The sequence below is a fragment of the Arachis hypogaea genome, chromosome 14 (assembly GCF_003086295.3).
Source record: "Arachis hypogaea cultivar Tifrunner chromosome 14, arahy.Tifrunner.gnm2.J5K5, whole genome shotgun sequence".
In the NCBI taxonomy this organism is placed as follows: domain Eukaryota; kingdom Viridiplantae; phylum Streptophyta; class Magnoliopsida; order Fabales; family Fabaceae; genus Arachis; species Arachis hypogaea.
This window is the reverse complement of record NC_092049.1, coordinates 142,211,060-142,223,741: the sequence shown is the minus strand read 5'-3', so window position 1 is coordinate 142,223,741 and position 12,682 is coordinate 142,211,060. Positions and strand designations below refer to the sequence as shown.

The window sequence follows — 12,682 nt, the reverse complement described above, 5'->3', positions numbered from 1 at the left end:
TTAACATTCATATGGAAATTATAATAAAAAATATAAAAAAAATCAAAAAATAAACTACAAAATATTATTACAAACACACAAACATATCTTATCCAAGATTATAAGTCTAGAAATATAACATAGCAAATTATAGTCCATAAAATTAAATCTTGAACAATAGGGTTAGGGTTTTTCAATGAGTGAAATTATTAAAAGAACCTTTATATTAGAAATAAAGTAAGAGTTATTAAGTAAGTTCAAAAATTCGGGGAATTAGCGGGGATGGGACGGGGATCCTTGCTCGAGTCCCCGCGCCTGTCTCGGAGGAATTTTTTCGCTTCCCATCCCCATCTCCACAAAAAAAATTCTCCACCATTAGAGCCCCATTCGAGGCGATCCCTGCAGAGATCCCCACCTCCGGGAATTTTTGACACCCTTAGCAATGAGGCATTAGAGAAAATATGGAAACGAGAATCTTAAACTTTTTTTTTTCAGAGATTCTTAAACACCAAGGTTTTTTTTTCTTGGGCTGGAACCACAAATTCTTAAAGTTCTAGGACCCTTTGAATAATTTTTCGGAATGTGAAAGCCCTTCCAATTTTTTCTTGGGCCTAGTGGGTTTCATCGAGCCCAAAGTATAGGAAAGTGTGAAGATTAACTATCCCAAAAATATATCTTCTCCAAAAACAATCTATCCCCAAAAATGAAAGAAGAACTAAGTCAAAAATACAAAAACAATTGATCCCCATTTGTTTATGGGCCAAAAATAAAATCCCATTCATATACTTGGGTGATTTTCACTTAAATAATTAAAAATGGCATTACCACATGTGCGTGATTAACAATAATAATATCGAAGTCCAGAAAAATAAAAAAAATAATATAATACTAATGCCCTATACCTTTCTACTATATATGTTTTACAAATTTTTCGTATATTATAGAATTATAGAAATCAAATGAGAAAGAATATAAATAAATCAAATGAGAAAGAAAATAAATATTATTCTACGGTTTTTCGACCTAACAAAAAAGAAATTTAATATGTTAGGATGACGATAAGATAATAAAAGAAATAGATTAACACTAACAAACAATTAATTGTCGATGACAAGATAATCTTTTAACAATCTAATCTAGCAATTAATTTGTGAGTCATACTAATGAGTAATAGCTCAAATGGCATAGTCTTTCCATACTCAATTAAGAGGTTGCGGATTTAAGTTTTTTATCTTTGGTAAAAAAAATAATAATAATAATTTGTGAGTCATTTATTTACCAACTCAAATATCAAATTCCCATTGACGAGTAATTGCAAATGCTTTCCGTCCAAGAAAAGAGCTGGCACACATGATGTTATGATAAGAGCCGAGAATTTTCATACATTTTAATTATTTTTTATTTTCCATAGTCATGGACCTTCGTCCTTTTTTTATGATTGTCTAATTTTAAATTCAAAATGTAATTTTTTATCTTTTTTTTTCTACTTTCTCAATCTAAATAATCACAACAATTTACGAAATAGACAATAAAAAACCCTAGTGATAATCCGTAAAAAAAAAAAAGTTTAAATAGGGTATTATTTATTTTCGCAAATATGATATTGAAATGACAACGTGGAAGCTATCAAATTAAGATGAACGGCCACAAATTGAGCGATGAAAAGTATTAACAGAAAGTCAGCATAAAAACGGAAGAGATTGAATAAGAAAAAGCTCTGATTAATGTGATAGATTTGAATTTGAAACCACAAAAAAAGTAAGATTCTTGAGAATTCCATGGACCCTCAAACACCGTATAAATAAGAGTATAAATATGTGTGAGCCTTTGCACTCCGCCGCCTCATTCATCTTATTCAGTTCTCAATACTCTATCCTCCGATTCTCTCTTTTCTTCGCGAACCCTATTACGAGCTTCTCATCAATTCCAGGTACCAATTTTGATCTATTCTCTCTTGATATTTTGTTGATCTAGTTCGTGTTATCTTTTTTTTTTTTTAATGTTTCTGATAATAGATAATGGATGATGAAATTGGTAACTGCGCTTGATCGTTTTCTAACGAAAAATAATCTGATATAGTATTTTGAGCTGGAATAATACTGGAGATTTTTTATTTAAGGTGGATTAATTGTTATTGTTGTTGTTTTTTTATTGGAAAAGTTGTTTTTGTGGTGTTTGAAGTAGCAAAGGTTCTAATCTTTGACCAAAAGGAAATCCTTTTTCTTTTTTATTTAGGTTATGTGTAATTTACGACGTTCAAAAATTCTGCTTCATGATTGAAGCTAAGGGATTCGGTGGTATATATGCTTTTAGGGTATGTGATGTGAATTTATTCTTGTCTTGTATGTGTATCTGAAGTAGATTCCACATGCTTTTGGGGTTTTTGTGAACCCTTTTTATTTTGTCATGGCTTGGGACCGAATATGGAATTGATTAATAATTTATTATAGGCAAGTTGATCACATAAATAGATCTAAGAACTTATGGGAAAGTATTATCATGGTTGTATGAATAACCTAGTTCTTGATAGATATAAGATGAGTCTTCGTTGTTAATGTTGTAATTTTTTTTTATAGGTCTTTATTTGTTTTGTGATTAGATTTATATTTTGTTGTAATTTTAACTGATTTTCTGATTTTGGAATTGTACAGTTGTTCATCAAATCTTCCGGTTGTTGGTTTGGCGTCCCTGCAAGTTCTGCTGTGGCAGATTATAAAGTGAAAGTGTCACGCCCAAGTTTCTTTCATGTTTGAACAGGCTACTACCCATTTTGGAGCAATTGAGCTGCTAGCAGAGTATTTTTCTTCTACTAGAAAAAACTACATACCTTTGTCGTGCCAAGTTAGCTGTATGCATCGTGAGACATACCATAAAATCCCTCGGTTTTCTGATTGCGGTTGGCCACCTACCATAATCTCTGAAGGAGAGTCTTTGAGGGTGCAAGCAGCCTTAGAGGCCACTATCCCAGCTTTGTATTGCCTTCTCTGAACATCTATTTGTTAGTCATTGTCATCGTCATGGCGCTGCAGAACATTGGTGCCGCAAATAGCGATGATGCCTTCTACAGGTATAAGATGCCTAAAATGATAACCAAGATTGAGGGCAGAGGTAATGGCATCAAAACCAATATTGTCAATATGGTTGACATTGCAAAAGCGTTGGCTAGGCCGGCATCTTACACCACCAAATATTTCGGTTGTGAGCTTGGAGCACAATCGAAATTCGATGAGAAAACCGGCACTTCTCATGTTAATGGAGCACATGATACTGCAAAACTTGCGGGCCTTCTTGAGAACTTCATTAAGAAATATGTTCAATGCTACGGTTGTGGAAATCCTGAAACTGATATTTTGATTACAAAGAGTCAAATGATCCAGCTGAAATGTGCTGCTTGTGGTTTTGTGTCTGATGTGGACATGAGGGACAAGCTGACTACCTTTATCATCAAGAACCCTCCTGAAGCAAAGAAAGGATCGAAAGACAAAAAGGCCATGAGGAGAGCTGAGAAGGAGAGGATGAAGGAAGGTGAAATGGCTGATGAGGAACAGAAGAAACTGAAGAAAGAGGTTAAGAAGAAAGGCTCTTCATCATCAAAGGATGGCACTGTAAAATCTAGTAAGAAGAAAGCAGGTAGCTCTGATGAGGAACGTGTATCTCCTACACACAGTCAAATTGATGAGAAAGAGGAGGCTCGTGATGAAGATGATGGTGATGATGATGTTCAGTGGCAAACGGATACATCTATTGATGCTGCTCGTCAACGTATTCAAGAACAGTTAAGTGCTGTGACTGCTGATATGGTCATGCTCTCGACAAATGAACCAGAGAAGAAGAAGACAGAAAGCAAGGGTTCTGAGAATGGTGACACTGTGAACTATGCAACTGTGGTCAGGGAAGTGAAAGCATATTTGAAGAAAGGTGTCGCAGCGAAGGAATTGCAGTCACATATTGCTGCATTTCCTGTATCTGCTCAGGAGAAGATGAATGCACTTCTTGAAGGATTATTTGATGGTGTTGAGAAAGGGTTTGGAAAAGAAGCTACCAAGAGGAAGAATCACCTTGCTGCTGCAGTTGCTGGAGATGACGAGGGATTGCAGCTGTTATTGCTCAATGCTGTTGAGGAGTTCTGTAACAAGAAAGGTAGCAATGCATTGAAGGAGGTTGCACTTATTCTGAAAGCCCTCTATGATGTTGATTTGGTGGAGGAAGAGCACGTCGTGCATTGGTATTCAAAGGGACTGAAGGGTGATAAGAAGGACTCTCAGATATGGAAGAATGCTCAACCATTCATTGATTGGCTTCAGAATGCTGAATCAGAATCGGAGGAAGAATGAGAAAAGTTTGTGCTCAGTTCAGAATATTGAAGATTATGATATCACATTTACTTACTGTTATTGTCCTCAGTTTGTTGATTTTCTTTACTGTTGTGTCCTTTTATTTTGAATAAAGGGTCTTGTTTTGGCCCCTTGTGTGGTTGAAGTGTTGCTAGAGTTCATGTATGTGTCTGGATTATGCTTGATGTTGTGTTCTAAGTACTATGGTTTTAGTTATATATTCACTATAAGAAATGTTTCTGATTACATGTGCCCCTTAGATTATATGAATTTTGTTGGTAATTTCAATCATCAATAATGCTTATGATCTTTTCCATGTGTACAAGTTAAGCATACAACGTTAATTTGGTTTTTTTTTTGCATACAAGTTAAGCATACAACGTTAATTTTCTCTATAATTTAGGCATTCATGATTTGCCCTTTATACAACATGGTCATAGTGTCCTGATCTCCACTATGATTTTCATCAATTTTTTTCAACATCAAAGCAATTTCTTCATCCGAAATTGACCACATATAGCATGGAATCACCAATATGGTTTATACTTTATACTCTTCACGTGATGAAATAGGGGAATGATGAATCTGTACATAGAAACAATCATTAATTGGATTCTAGCTAATCTTCGCAATTTTATTAGTAACTAACTCTCATTACACCATCTAATTCACAAGTGGTTAAGAACAAATGTTGTAACCTGGTGTTGAAGTCCTTGGGCCATAGTAGTTAGCTTTGATCATCGTATGTATTGAAATCAATATCCCAAGGATTCCCAACAGTAATAGCTGCAATCAAATTGAATCAATTTTCTTAAACTCCTCTAGATTATTGTGTAGGCTTTCAAAAAAGATGGAAACTGTTTTTTTAACAATTATCTATAAATGTATCCTCTTACCATAAACACTGTTAATGAATACTCTTCTGTTTCACTGAGTATCAGTATAACTTGAAGTGTATGCCTTAAAACAATAAGACCAAGAAACTGCAATATACAATAAAGTGTGTTTTTCTTTAGCTAATTATTAAGAAAATTGTTGCCCCCAATGAATTTTGTTTACATAAAACGTATATAAATTTAAAAGAAGCAAAAATGGAAATTACAATAGTGGCAATTATGCGGCACCATATCATGGACCTTGTAGAGGGTGTTGAATATTCAATGTCAGGTTCTAGATCATGATGATCAGCACCAAACATTGATACAAATTGATTGTTGTTATTGTGAACTCTTCTTGAAGTCTCCCAATAGTTCCATCTAAGACAACAAACTTCTATCACTTCATGGTAGAAAAAGAAATAACAATGACAATAAAAAAAAAAAATTGAAGTATGAACATGAAACATGAATCCAGTAAATGTTGGTTGATACACAGACTTACCCGAAATTTATTGGAGATCCACCATAATGGATAAGTGGTGGGGGTACAGTGTACCCGGGTGTAAATTGCTGCATTAGTTAACATGTACCATTACTATCATCATCATCATCATTACTTGAGTAAAGTACTGAATTGTAAGGTTTAAAGTGTCTTATTTAAGTTCAAAAAAGTTTTATGTAACTTCAATTAGTCTCACCGTAAGGTTGAAGTTAAATAATTAACGGAATATCGTACGTGACAGTAGTACAAAAACAAGATCGATAATCTAGAAAATAAGTACAAGTTTCAAAGGCATAAAATCAACCGTTGATGTATTAACATATTTGTTTATCATTTTTCTTATAATTTAAATGAAATATTTTCTATAAAATTAATGAGAACGATAACTAAATGTATTGAAGCAACAAATTAACGTGACTTGTGAAGTACAGCAATTATTAGAAAATAATCGAGTTAGAGCCGTAGCTATGAGCGCTACAGATGGTCTAATAAGAGGAATGGAAGTGATTGATACGGGGAGCCCCTAAGTGTTCCAGTGGGCAGAGCAACTCTAGGACGAATTTTTAACGTACTTGGCGAACCTATTTTTATACCTTTGGAACTTGTACTTGTTCTCTAGATTAGCTATCTTATTCTTGCACAGCTGTTATGTAGGATATTTCGTTAATTATTTAATTTTGACCTTACGGTAGGACTACATTAAAACTAAATGAAAATTTTTTGAATTCAAATAGGACACTTTAAATATTAAGAATCAAAAAAGAATGTGTAGAAATCAATTTAGTACTTTACCCTTATCATTACTGGTTAAGTGAACATAATCATGTACCTGTAGGCAAATCTCACAGGTAGTATCGCCTTTCTCATTGCACCATCTTTGAACACAATTTCTATGTACATACTACAACATTAAAATTAATTAATTAATTAATTAAAGCAGAGGAGTTAAATATCTCTACTCTTATTATCGTTATTTATATATATATTGCCTATTGTAATTCTACAATTAATAAATTAGAGACTAAATGTCTTAATTTTTCTTGCTAGGTTGTTAGACATATGGTTTGATTACTTCTGAAAAATTTATATAATACGTGTGCAAGGACTTCAAAAAGAGGGGATACTAACACAAATAATTAACAAAAAAAATCATTATGACTCCCTATATACAAGAAATGGTAAAACCTAGTTATTTATTTATTTTCCTTTGTTAAAATTATAATTACCTTGAGGGTGCCAGAACATGAACATGGTGTTTCCATGTGTGACTCTTCATCTTCATTGTGACATATTCGGCATTGTACCAATATATTATTAGGAGATATCGATTCCATTTCATGCACAAAACAGAACTCGAATCCAACAAATTAAGACTGTGCGTGACATGAAGACATCAAAACATGGCAATTTGTTGAGTAGATTCAGGAATGAATACAACATGTATTAAGCCTTTAATTTATGATGATTGCTTTGATTTGATTTGCTTCTCTATTTGGCTGGTCCTCAAAACGAAGCAAGAGATTGAGTGTCCTTGTTATCACAAACAAAGCACAAATATAACATAAGGTATGCCATAATAATAAAACAACGTTAGAAATCTTCAAAACCAAGAAACACATTCCCTCCTTTTTTTTTATATACATATATTTATTTAATTTTCTCTATGTTATGTTGTGTGATGCCTGAGAAAAGCACTATACTACAAAGGAAAGCAGAGAATCTCCATCCACGTGCTTTTCACAATAAATATGAATTAACTTATTCATCCATTTTTAAGAAAATTAAAACTTTACAAGTTACAACACATTGACAAATAAGAAACTATAATGTGTGGAGTTATTATAATTCGAGTAAAGTATCGTTTTTGTCCTTAACGTTTGGGGTAAGTCCCAAAATTGTCCCTAACGTTTCAATCGTCCTATTTAAGTCCCTAACGTTTCAAAACTGACTCAATATTGTCCTGCCGTTAGGGATCCGTTAACAAAATTGACGGCGGGACAAAATTGAGACGATTTTGAAACGTTAGGGACTTAAATAGTACGAAAACGTTGGGGACAAAAATGATACATAGAAATAAATTTTAATTTTATCCTTCAATAATATCAATTTTTTACTATACATAGTATTCAATTATTTTTTAATCACATCTAAGTAAATTACACTTAATCATATTACTTTTATTTTAAATAAATTAATTTTTTTTATAATTTTACTCTTAAAGATTTTTAGTTATCATGAAATATTTGTAGAATGACTAGTACATAAACTTGCAGAAAAGAAAAAAATAATATATATATATATATATATATATATATATACAATAAAATATAAATTATACCTTTTGTCTCTAATGTATCAAACTTTTTTAAAATTATAAAAAAATAAATTTATTTAAAATGAAAATAATGTGATTAAGTGTAATTTATTTAGATGTAATTAAAAAATAATTGAATACTATGTACAGTAAAAAATTAATATTATTGAAAGATAAAATTAAATTAAAATTTATTTTTATGTATTGTTTTTGTCCCTAACGTTTTCGTCCTATTTAAGTTCCTAACGTTTCAAAATCGTCTCAATTTCGTCCCGCCGTCAATTCTGTTAACGGATCCCTAACGGCAGAACAACATTGAGTCAATTTTGAAACATTAGGAACTTAAATAAGACGATTGAAACGTTAGGGACAACTTTAGGACTTACCCCAAACGTTAGGGACAAAAATGATAATTTACTCTTATAATTCTAATAGTAATATTGGTATATAACACAAAAAGGAAGCAATTGAATCTACATATGGTAGTTTTGTTTTTTCATTTCAAACTAGATATGTCTTTTTCTTCATTTCAACTAATAATCATTAGTTTCTTCTACCTAGCTAAATATTCTATTATTTTCTCTCATCTTAGTTAAGCCAAAGCAAGATATATATGAATCTCCATGGCATGAAACAATCTTACACCAAAAGATATCAGCACACTCAAAGCAACAAATATGAGCATCCCTAATGCAACACTTGGTCTTAGGCTCAACATATAACATTCCAATAACCCAAATGCTTCAAATACATCTTTGTCGTTGTGAATACAGTACAATCATGCTCTCATCCACTAACCTCCCTAGATAGTAGTCCTGATAATCGCCACCAGAGTAGCTCATCCCAACAACCTTGCGTCGTGGCATGCACCGCCAACGTATTAGGCTCTTGGAGAAGATCGGATTCCATGAAAGCTTGGCTGCCTCCATTGATAAGAAGTCGAGTTAGGATCTCTAAATCAACTCTTTTCTACAAGGAAATTGTGATGATGGTTGTTATAGCTATTTATAAGTGGTTTCCGGTGCGAACTGAAATCGAGTGTTACATAACATTGAAAACGTATTGATTAGCATCAGATAGCATTAACATATGAATCAGTTTAACATTCCAATAACAGATTACTAACTACATCAATATCTTGACTAATAACAGATTCATTGTGCACACAAAAATAATCGCATTTTTTTAGATTATGTTACACAAGGAATCAATAACTTTTGTACACAAGATGAGTAGACTAAATCCCCGTAGTGGTATCTGAGATTTATGACTTTCACCATTTTAGTCTTTCAGATTCAAAATTTACTATACTAGTCCCCAAGATCCAGCTCCAGACACCATATTGGTCCCTGGATCCTTTCTAGCATTGAGTCATGATAAGTGTATATTAGCTAAAAGAATTTTAATTGAAGAGTTGAAGAAGAGACATTGATGAACATCAGTCATCATAGGAGGAGTGAGGTGCAGAAGTGCAGCCAGGATGGAAGGGATCTTCGGATCCGCAGCAATGCCAATACTGAAAAACTTTGCCGGAATCAGGAGTGTTCATGGTGCCCCCTTCATAAACACTCTCAAACTTCCTCTTAGTTTCTCCTGTGGAACAGAAAGACAAGACAGATATCCCAAATAGTTAGATAAGATTCATAGGAAAGAAAGAAAATAAGCACAATGCTTAAATATGCCAAGGTCTTAATTAGCTTTAAGGTCTTAATACTTTTCATGACAGATCCTCCAATACTTCATTAACCTTCAAATTGTAAATGTTCCCCTAAATTTGATATTTTGTGTAGATTAATTTCGAAACATATTTGTATAAGTTATGCTAAAATAGAAACCAGCTAACAAGAGACCATTCTGTCAATAAGAAAAGCCTAGAAAGTTTGCATGCTCCAAATGAAATGCTGATAAATTCAATGATGCTTTCCAAGTTTCAATTGACATAAAATTATAATATGAAGTATCATTTAGTTCTCTTCAGTACACATATATAATTCACAAAGTTCCACATAAATTTTGGAACTTTTCTATACATACTTTATATATATTCAAGATTGTAACCGATCAAAATTCACAATTCACTACCCTCATTTCATATACTATTCAATATCAGCATTCAAGCAAGCAAATTTGATCTCCAATTGGGGGAATAAAAGATAACGGAAAAGCCAGAAACTTTTAATAGGAGATGAAACAGAGAAATTGAAAAGAGAGTTACCACCAAAATGGGCAGTGTGAAAGCGACAAGCAAGAGGGTGATTGAGTGAAGGGTCGAATTGAGATTTGCAGTTCTTGCAAGTTCTGAGCTTGATGCTGTGGTTGGAAGAACTCGAGCAACACTGAATAATACTAATAGCCTTGGATGGTGAATGAAACCTTTGTTGGGATTGCAGAGACAAAGAGATTTTGTTGTTACCATGAAGCAGTGGATGCAGATGCAGCTGAGAGAACAAGGAAACAGCCATGGAAGAAGAAATGGACAGATAATGAATTACACTGCTACTCATTTTTTTCCTCATTACATTTCTTCTAAGTGGTCCAGGCCCAAAGTTGGGCCCAAAATGACAAAACAACCAGGCCCAAATCAGTAAAAAAAACTAGCCTCGTCTAGCGTGCAAGTTTTAGGGTTTAACCTGCGCGCTAAAAAATTGAAAACCTCGTTAACCGTTTTTCATTCTTGTTCGTGTAAATTGGAGATGGATAAGAACATTTTCAGTGGCATGTCTGATCTTCCTGAAGAGGATAAGCAACGAATGTCCACCATGGTAGACCAGCTACAAATTCGAGACAGGTATAATTTTTATTTATTTATTTGTTATTAATGTTGCTTTGTTTGTTTATCCATGGAAATCATGGATTCGGAGCTTTAGTTCGTTTTTGTTTTATTATTCACTTTTTAGTTGTATTTGTTTGTGAGATTTCTACATTGGAATTTGGAAGAGTAATTAGTAATTGCCCCAAGGATTGAATGCTAGATTGGGATCTGAACTTGGAAGCTATATCTTAAAAAAGAAAAAAAATTATTAATTTTTTTAGGTGGATTTATTGTCAATGAACTTATGGAGCCTTGATTGAACTTCCCATGTTTCTCATATATGAAATTGTTAAATTATTATTTAGGATAAGGTAGCATGGCAACTTAATATTGGGGTTTTTTTTTTTTTTTTTTTTTTAATATGAGAGCTGAATTGAGTAAATTGTTTCTTTAGATGTTTAAGCATGTAATATAAGATGTAATTGTTGTTTTCATGGGGAGATATACTAATTCAATGACTCTTCTCTGTATGTGCCACTAAACTAAGGGATTAGATCCTTATTGTATGGTTTTAAATAAGTAGTTTCTATTGCAGTTGATGCGGCTAAAAATGTGGCCTTCTCATGTTAGAGGATGATTGTTAAACAATGCCACTAAACTAAGGGATTAGATCCTTAATTCTTTTTCGTCTCGCTCGCTTAGGCCTTCTTCCCTTTCTTTCTCGACTAGTTGTCGGATGCCATGGGAAAATGGAGTTCATGTCCTGTCCCTTTGGGTGCAAGAAAGCTTGTATTTCCGACTGGTCCAATAGATGTAACTAGCATCTTTCAGGTCAAGTCTGAAGCTATCACCATTTGATGTACTCCCATGTATAAAAATGCTTATAGTGCTGGAATGAAAAAAATTTGCTTTGTTCTAGTTCCCCATTATGTGCAGAATTTCTCATTATTTTTATTCTTTTTGAAATATCCTTTTCTTGGTCTTATTCATTTGGATACTTTAGAACTGTGTGTGTTAACTGTTAAGACTGAAGCAAAAATGAAATAGCTTTGTAATCTTACTTCTTAAGTGCAAGTTTCTGGCGAAATTACATATTAAACTAACACTATTTTGTGCATATATTAAAGCAATGCAGCTATTTATAATTTTATATAGAGTTTAAAGTTGAAGGGATGTGAATGTAGAAGTTCTGGTTAGGTGCATTTGGTGTAGAAATTGTTTACTTGTAGCATAAGGTGGAATTTGTTAATTTGTTTTCTGTTCATTAAAATTGCAGTCTAAGGATGTATAATTCATTAGTGGAGCGATGTTTCAAGGATTGTGTCGATACATTCTATCGAAAATCCCTAACCAAAAACGAGGAAACGTGTGTTCTCAGGTGTGCCGAAAAATTCATGAGGCTTTCCATGCAAGTTGGTTCCAGATTTTCAGATCTTGACCAAGGTGCAAATACTGGTGTCTCTCAATAGCCTCTGTCTTCTGGACAATTAATTTTTTCATTTTTGTAACATGGAACAATTTTTGTATAGTGTATGTCCACTTTAGTGGTTCTTAACCAGAAATTATTCATGACAAGTGAAATTTCTTTAGATTGAGTAAAAGAAAATGTGATACTATTGGTTTTGTCATGATGTTCATATTCAATGTGCCCATCATCTTTACCTGTTCTTTTTTATTTTATTTTCTTTTTCTTGAAATCAGTTTTGGTTTAAATGTTTCTTTGTCGAGGATTGTCTAAATATAGCAGATTCCAAGAACAAAGTGGCATGCCGTTGTTGAAGAAGGCCCTCAATAGATGCTTTTCTAGCTTCTAAAGTTGTTCAAGTCCATGTTCTTTTTCTTTTTTTATTTTGTTTTTCAATTTGAAAGATAATCATTTTCTGAAGCATTTATTTTTGTATTTACATTTTAGTAGGGAAAAGT

The 12,682-nt window shown here is 33.0% G+C and overlaps 4 protein-coding genes across 6 annotated transcripts; 2 read left to right on the top strand and 2 right to left on the bottom strand.

The window, feature by feature from the left end:
- The first annotated feature begins 1,368 nt into the window (after positions 1-1,368).
- LOC112798201 (eukaryotic translation initiation factor 5-like) lies at positions 1,369-4,559 on the top strand. Its single transcript, XM_025841416.2, has 2 exons — positions 1,369-1,909; positions 2,631-4,559. Exon 2 carries the CDS (start codon positions 2,997-2,999, stop codon positions 4,311-4,313), a length of 1,317 nt encoding a protein of 438 aa, XP_025697201.1. The 5' UTR covers positions 1,369-1,909; positions 2,631-2,996; the 3' UTR covers positions 4,314-4,559.
- Positions 4,560-4,600: 41 nt separating this feature from the next.
- Positions 4,601-7,237, bottom strand: LOC112798202 (uncharacterized). Its single transcript, XM_025841418.3, has 7 exons — positions 6,920-7,237; positions 6,523-6,594; positions 5,694-5,761; positions 5,416-5,569; positions 5,210-5,296; positions 5,012-5,099; positions 4,601-4,898 (listed from the first exon to the last, which is right to left on the bottom strand). The coding sequence occupies exons 1-7, from the start codon at positions 7,025-7,027 to the stop codon at positions 4,870-4,872; spliced, it is 606 nt and encodes a 201-aa protein (XP_025697203.1). The 5' UTR covers positions 7,028-7,237; the 3' UTR covers positions 4,601-4,869.
- A 1,230-nt stretch (positions 7,238-8,467) lies between these two features.
- On the bottom strand, positions 8,468-10,526 carry LOC112798199 (uncharacterized). 3 transcript variants are annotated; one of them, XM_025841413.2, is made up of 3 exons: positions 10,223-10,526; positions 9,435-9,600; positions 8,468-9,035 (listed from the first exon to the last, which is right to left on the bottom strand). In XM_025841413.2, exons 1-2 carry the CDS (start codon positions 10,521-10,523, stop codon positions 9,446-9,448), a joined length of 456 nt encoding a protein of 151 aa, XP_025697198.1. In that variant the 5' UTR covers positions 10,524-10,526; the 3' UTR covers positions 8,468-9,035; positions 9,435-9,445. The 3 variants fall into 3 exon arrangements, with proteins under 3 accessions (XP_025697198.1, XP_025697197.1, XP_025697196.1); XM_025841412.2 differs by having other exon boundaries at positions 8,468-8,976; XM_025841411.2 differs by lacking the exon at positions 8,468-9,035 and having other exon boundaries at positions 9,059-9,600.
- A 107-nt stretch (positions 10,527-10,633) lies between these two features.
- On the top strand, positions 10,634-12,396 carry LOC112798200 (mitochondrial import inner membrane translocase subunit Tim9-like). Its single transcript, XM_025841415.3, has 2 exons — positions 10,634-10,795; positions 12,036-12,396. Exons 1-2 carry the CDS (start codon positions 10,701-10,703, stop codon positions 12,226-12,228), a joined length of 288 nt encoding a protein of 95 aa, XP_025697200.1. The 5' UTR covers positions 10,634-10,700; the 3' UTR covers positions 12,229-12,396.
- The last annotated feature ends 286 nt before the right edge of the window (positions 12,397-12,682 follow it).

Bases quoted from the DNA above. Each gene is read 5' to 3' on its own strand.
- LOC112798201 (XM_025841416.2), top strand. From the start codon at position 2,997: ATGGCGCTGCAGAACATTGGTGCCGCAAATAGCGATGATGCCTTCTAC.
- LOC112798202 (XM_025841418.3), bottom strand. From the start codon at position 7,027: ATGGAATCGATATCTCCTAATAATATATTGGTACAATGCCGAATATGT. The intron at 6,595-6,919 runs GTAATTATAATT...TTAATGTTGTAG, and splicing joins CATGTTCTGGCACCCTCAAG to TATGTACATAGAAATTGTGT. The intron at 5,100-5,209 runs GTAAGAGGATAC...ATTTGATTGCAG, and splicing joins ATTCATTAACAGTGTTTATG to CTATTACTGTTGGGAATCCT.
- LOC112798199 (XM_025841413.2), bottom strand. From the start codon at position 10,523: ATGAGGAAAAAAATGAGTAGCAGTGTAATTCATTATCTGTCCATTTCT. The intron at 9,601-10,222 runs GTAACTCTCTTT...TCTGTTCCACAG, and splicing joins TCACACTGCCCATTTTGGTG to GAGAAACTAAGAGGAAGTTT.
- LOC112798200 (XM_025841415.3), top strand. From the start codon at position 10,701: ATGGATAAGAACATTTTCAGTGGCATGTCTGATCTTCCTGAAGAGGAT. The intron at 10,796-12,035 runs GTATAATTTTTA...TTAAAATTGCAG, and splicing joins CAGCTACAAATTCGAGACAG to TCTAAGGATGTATAATTCAT.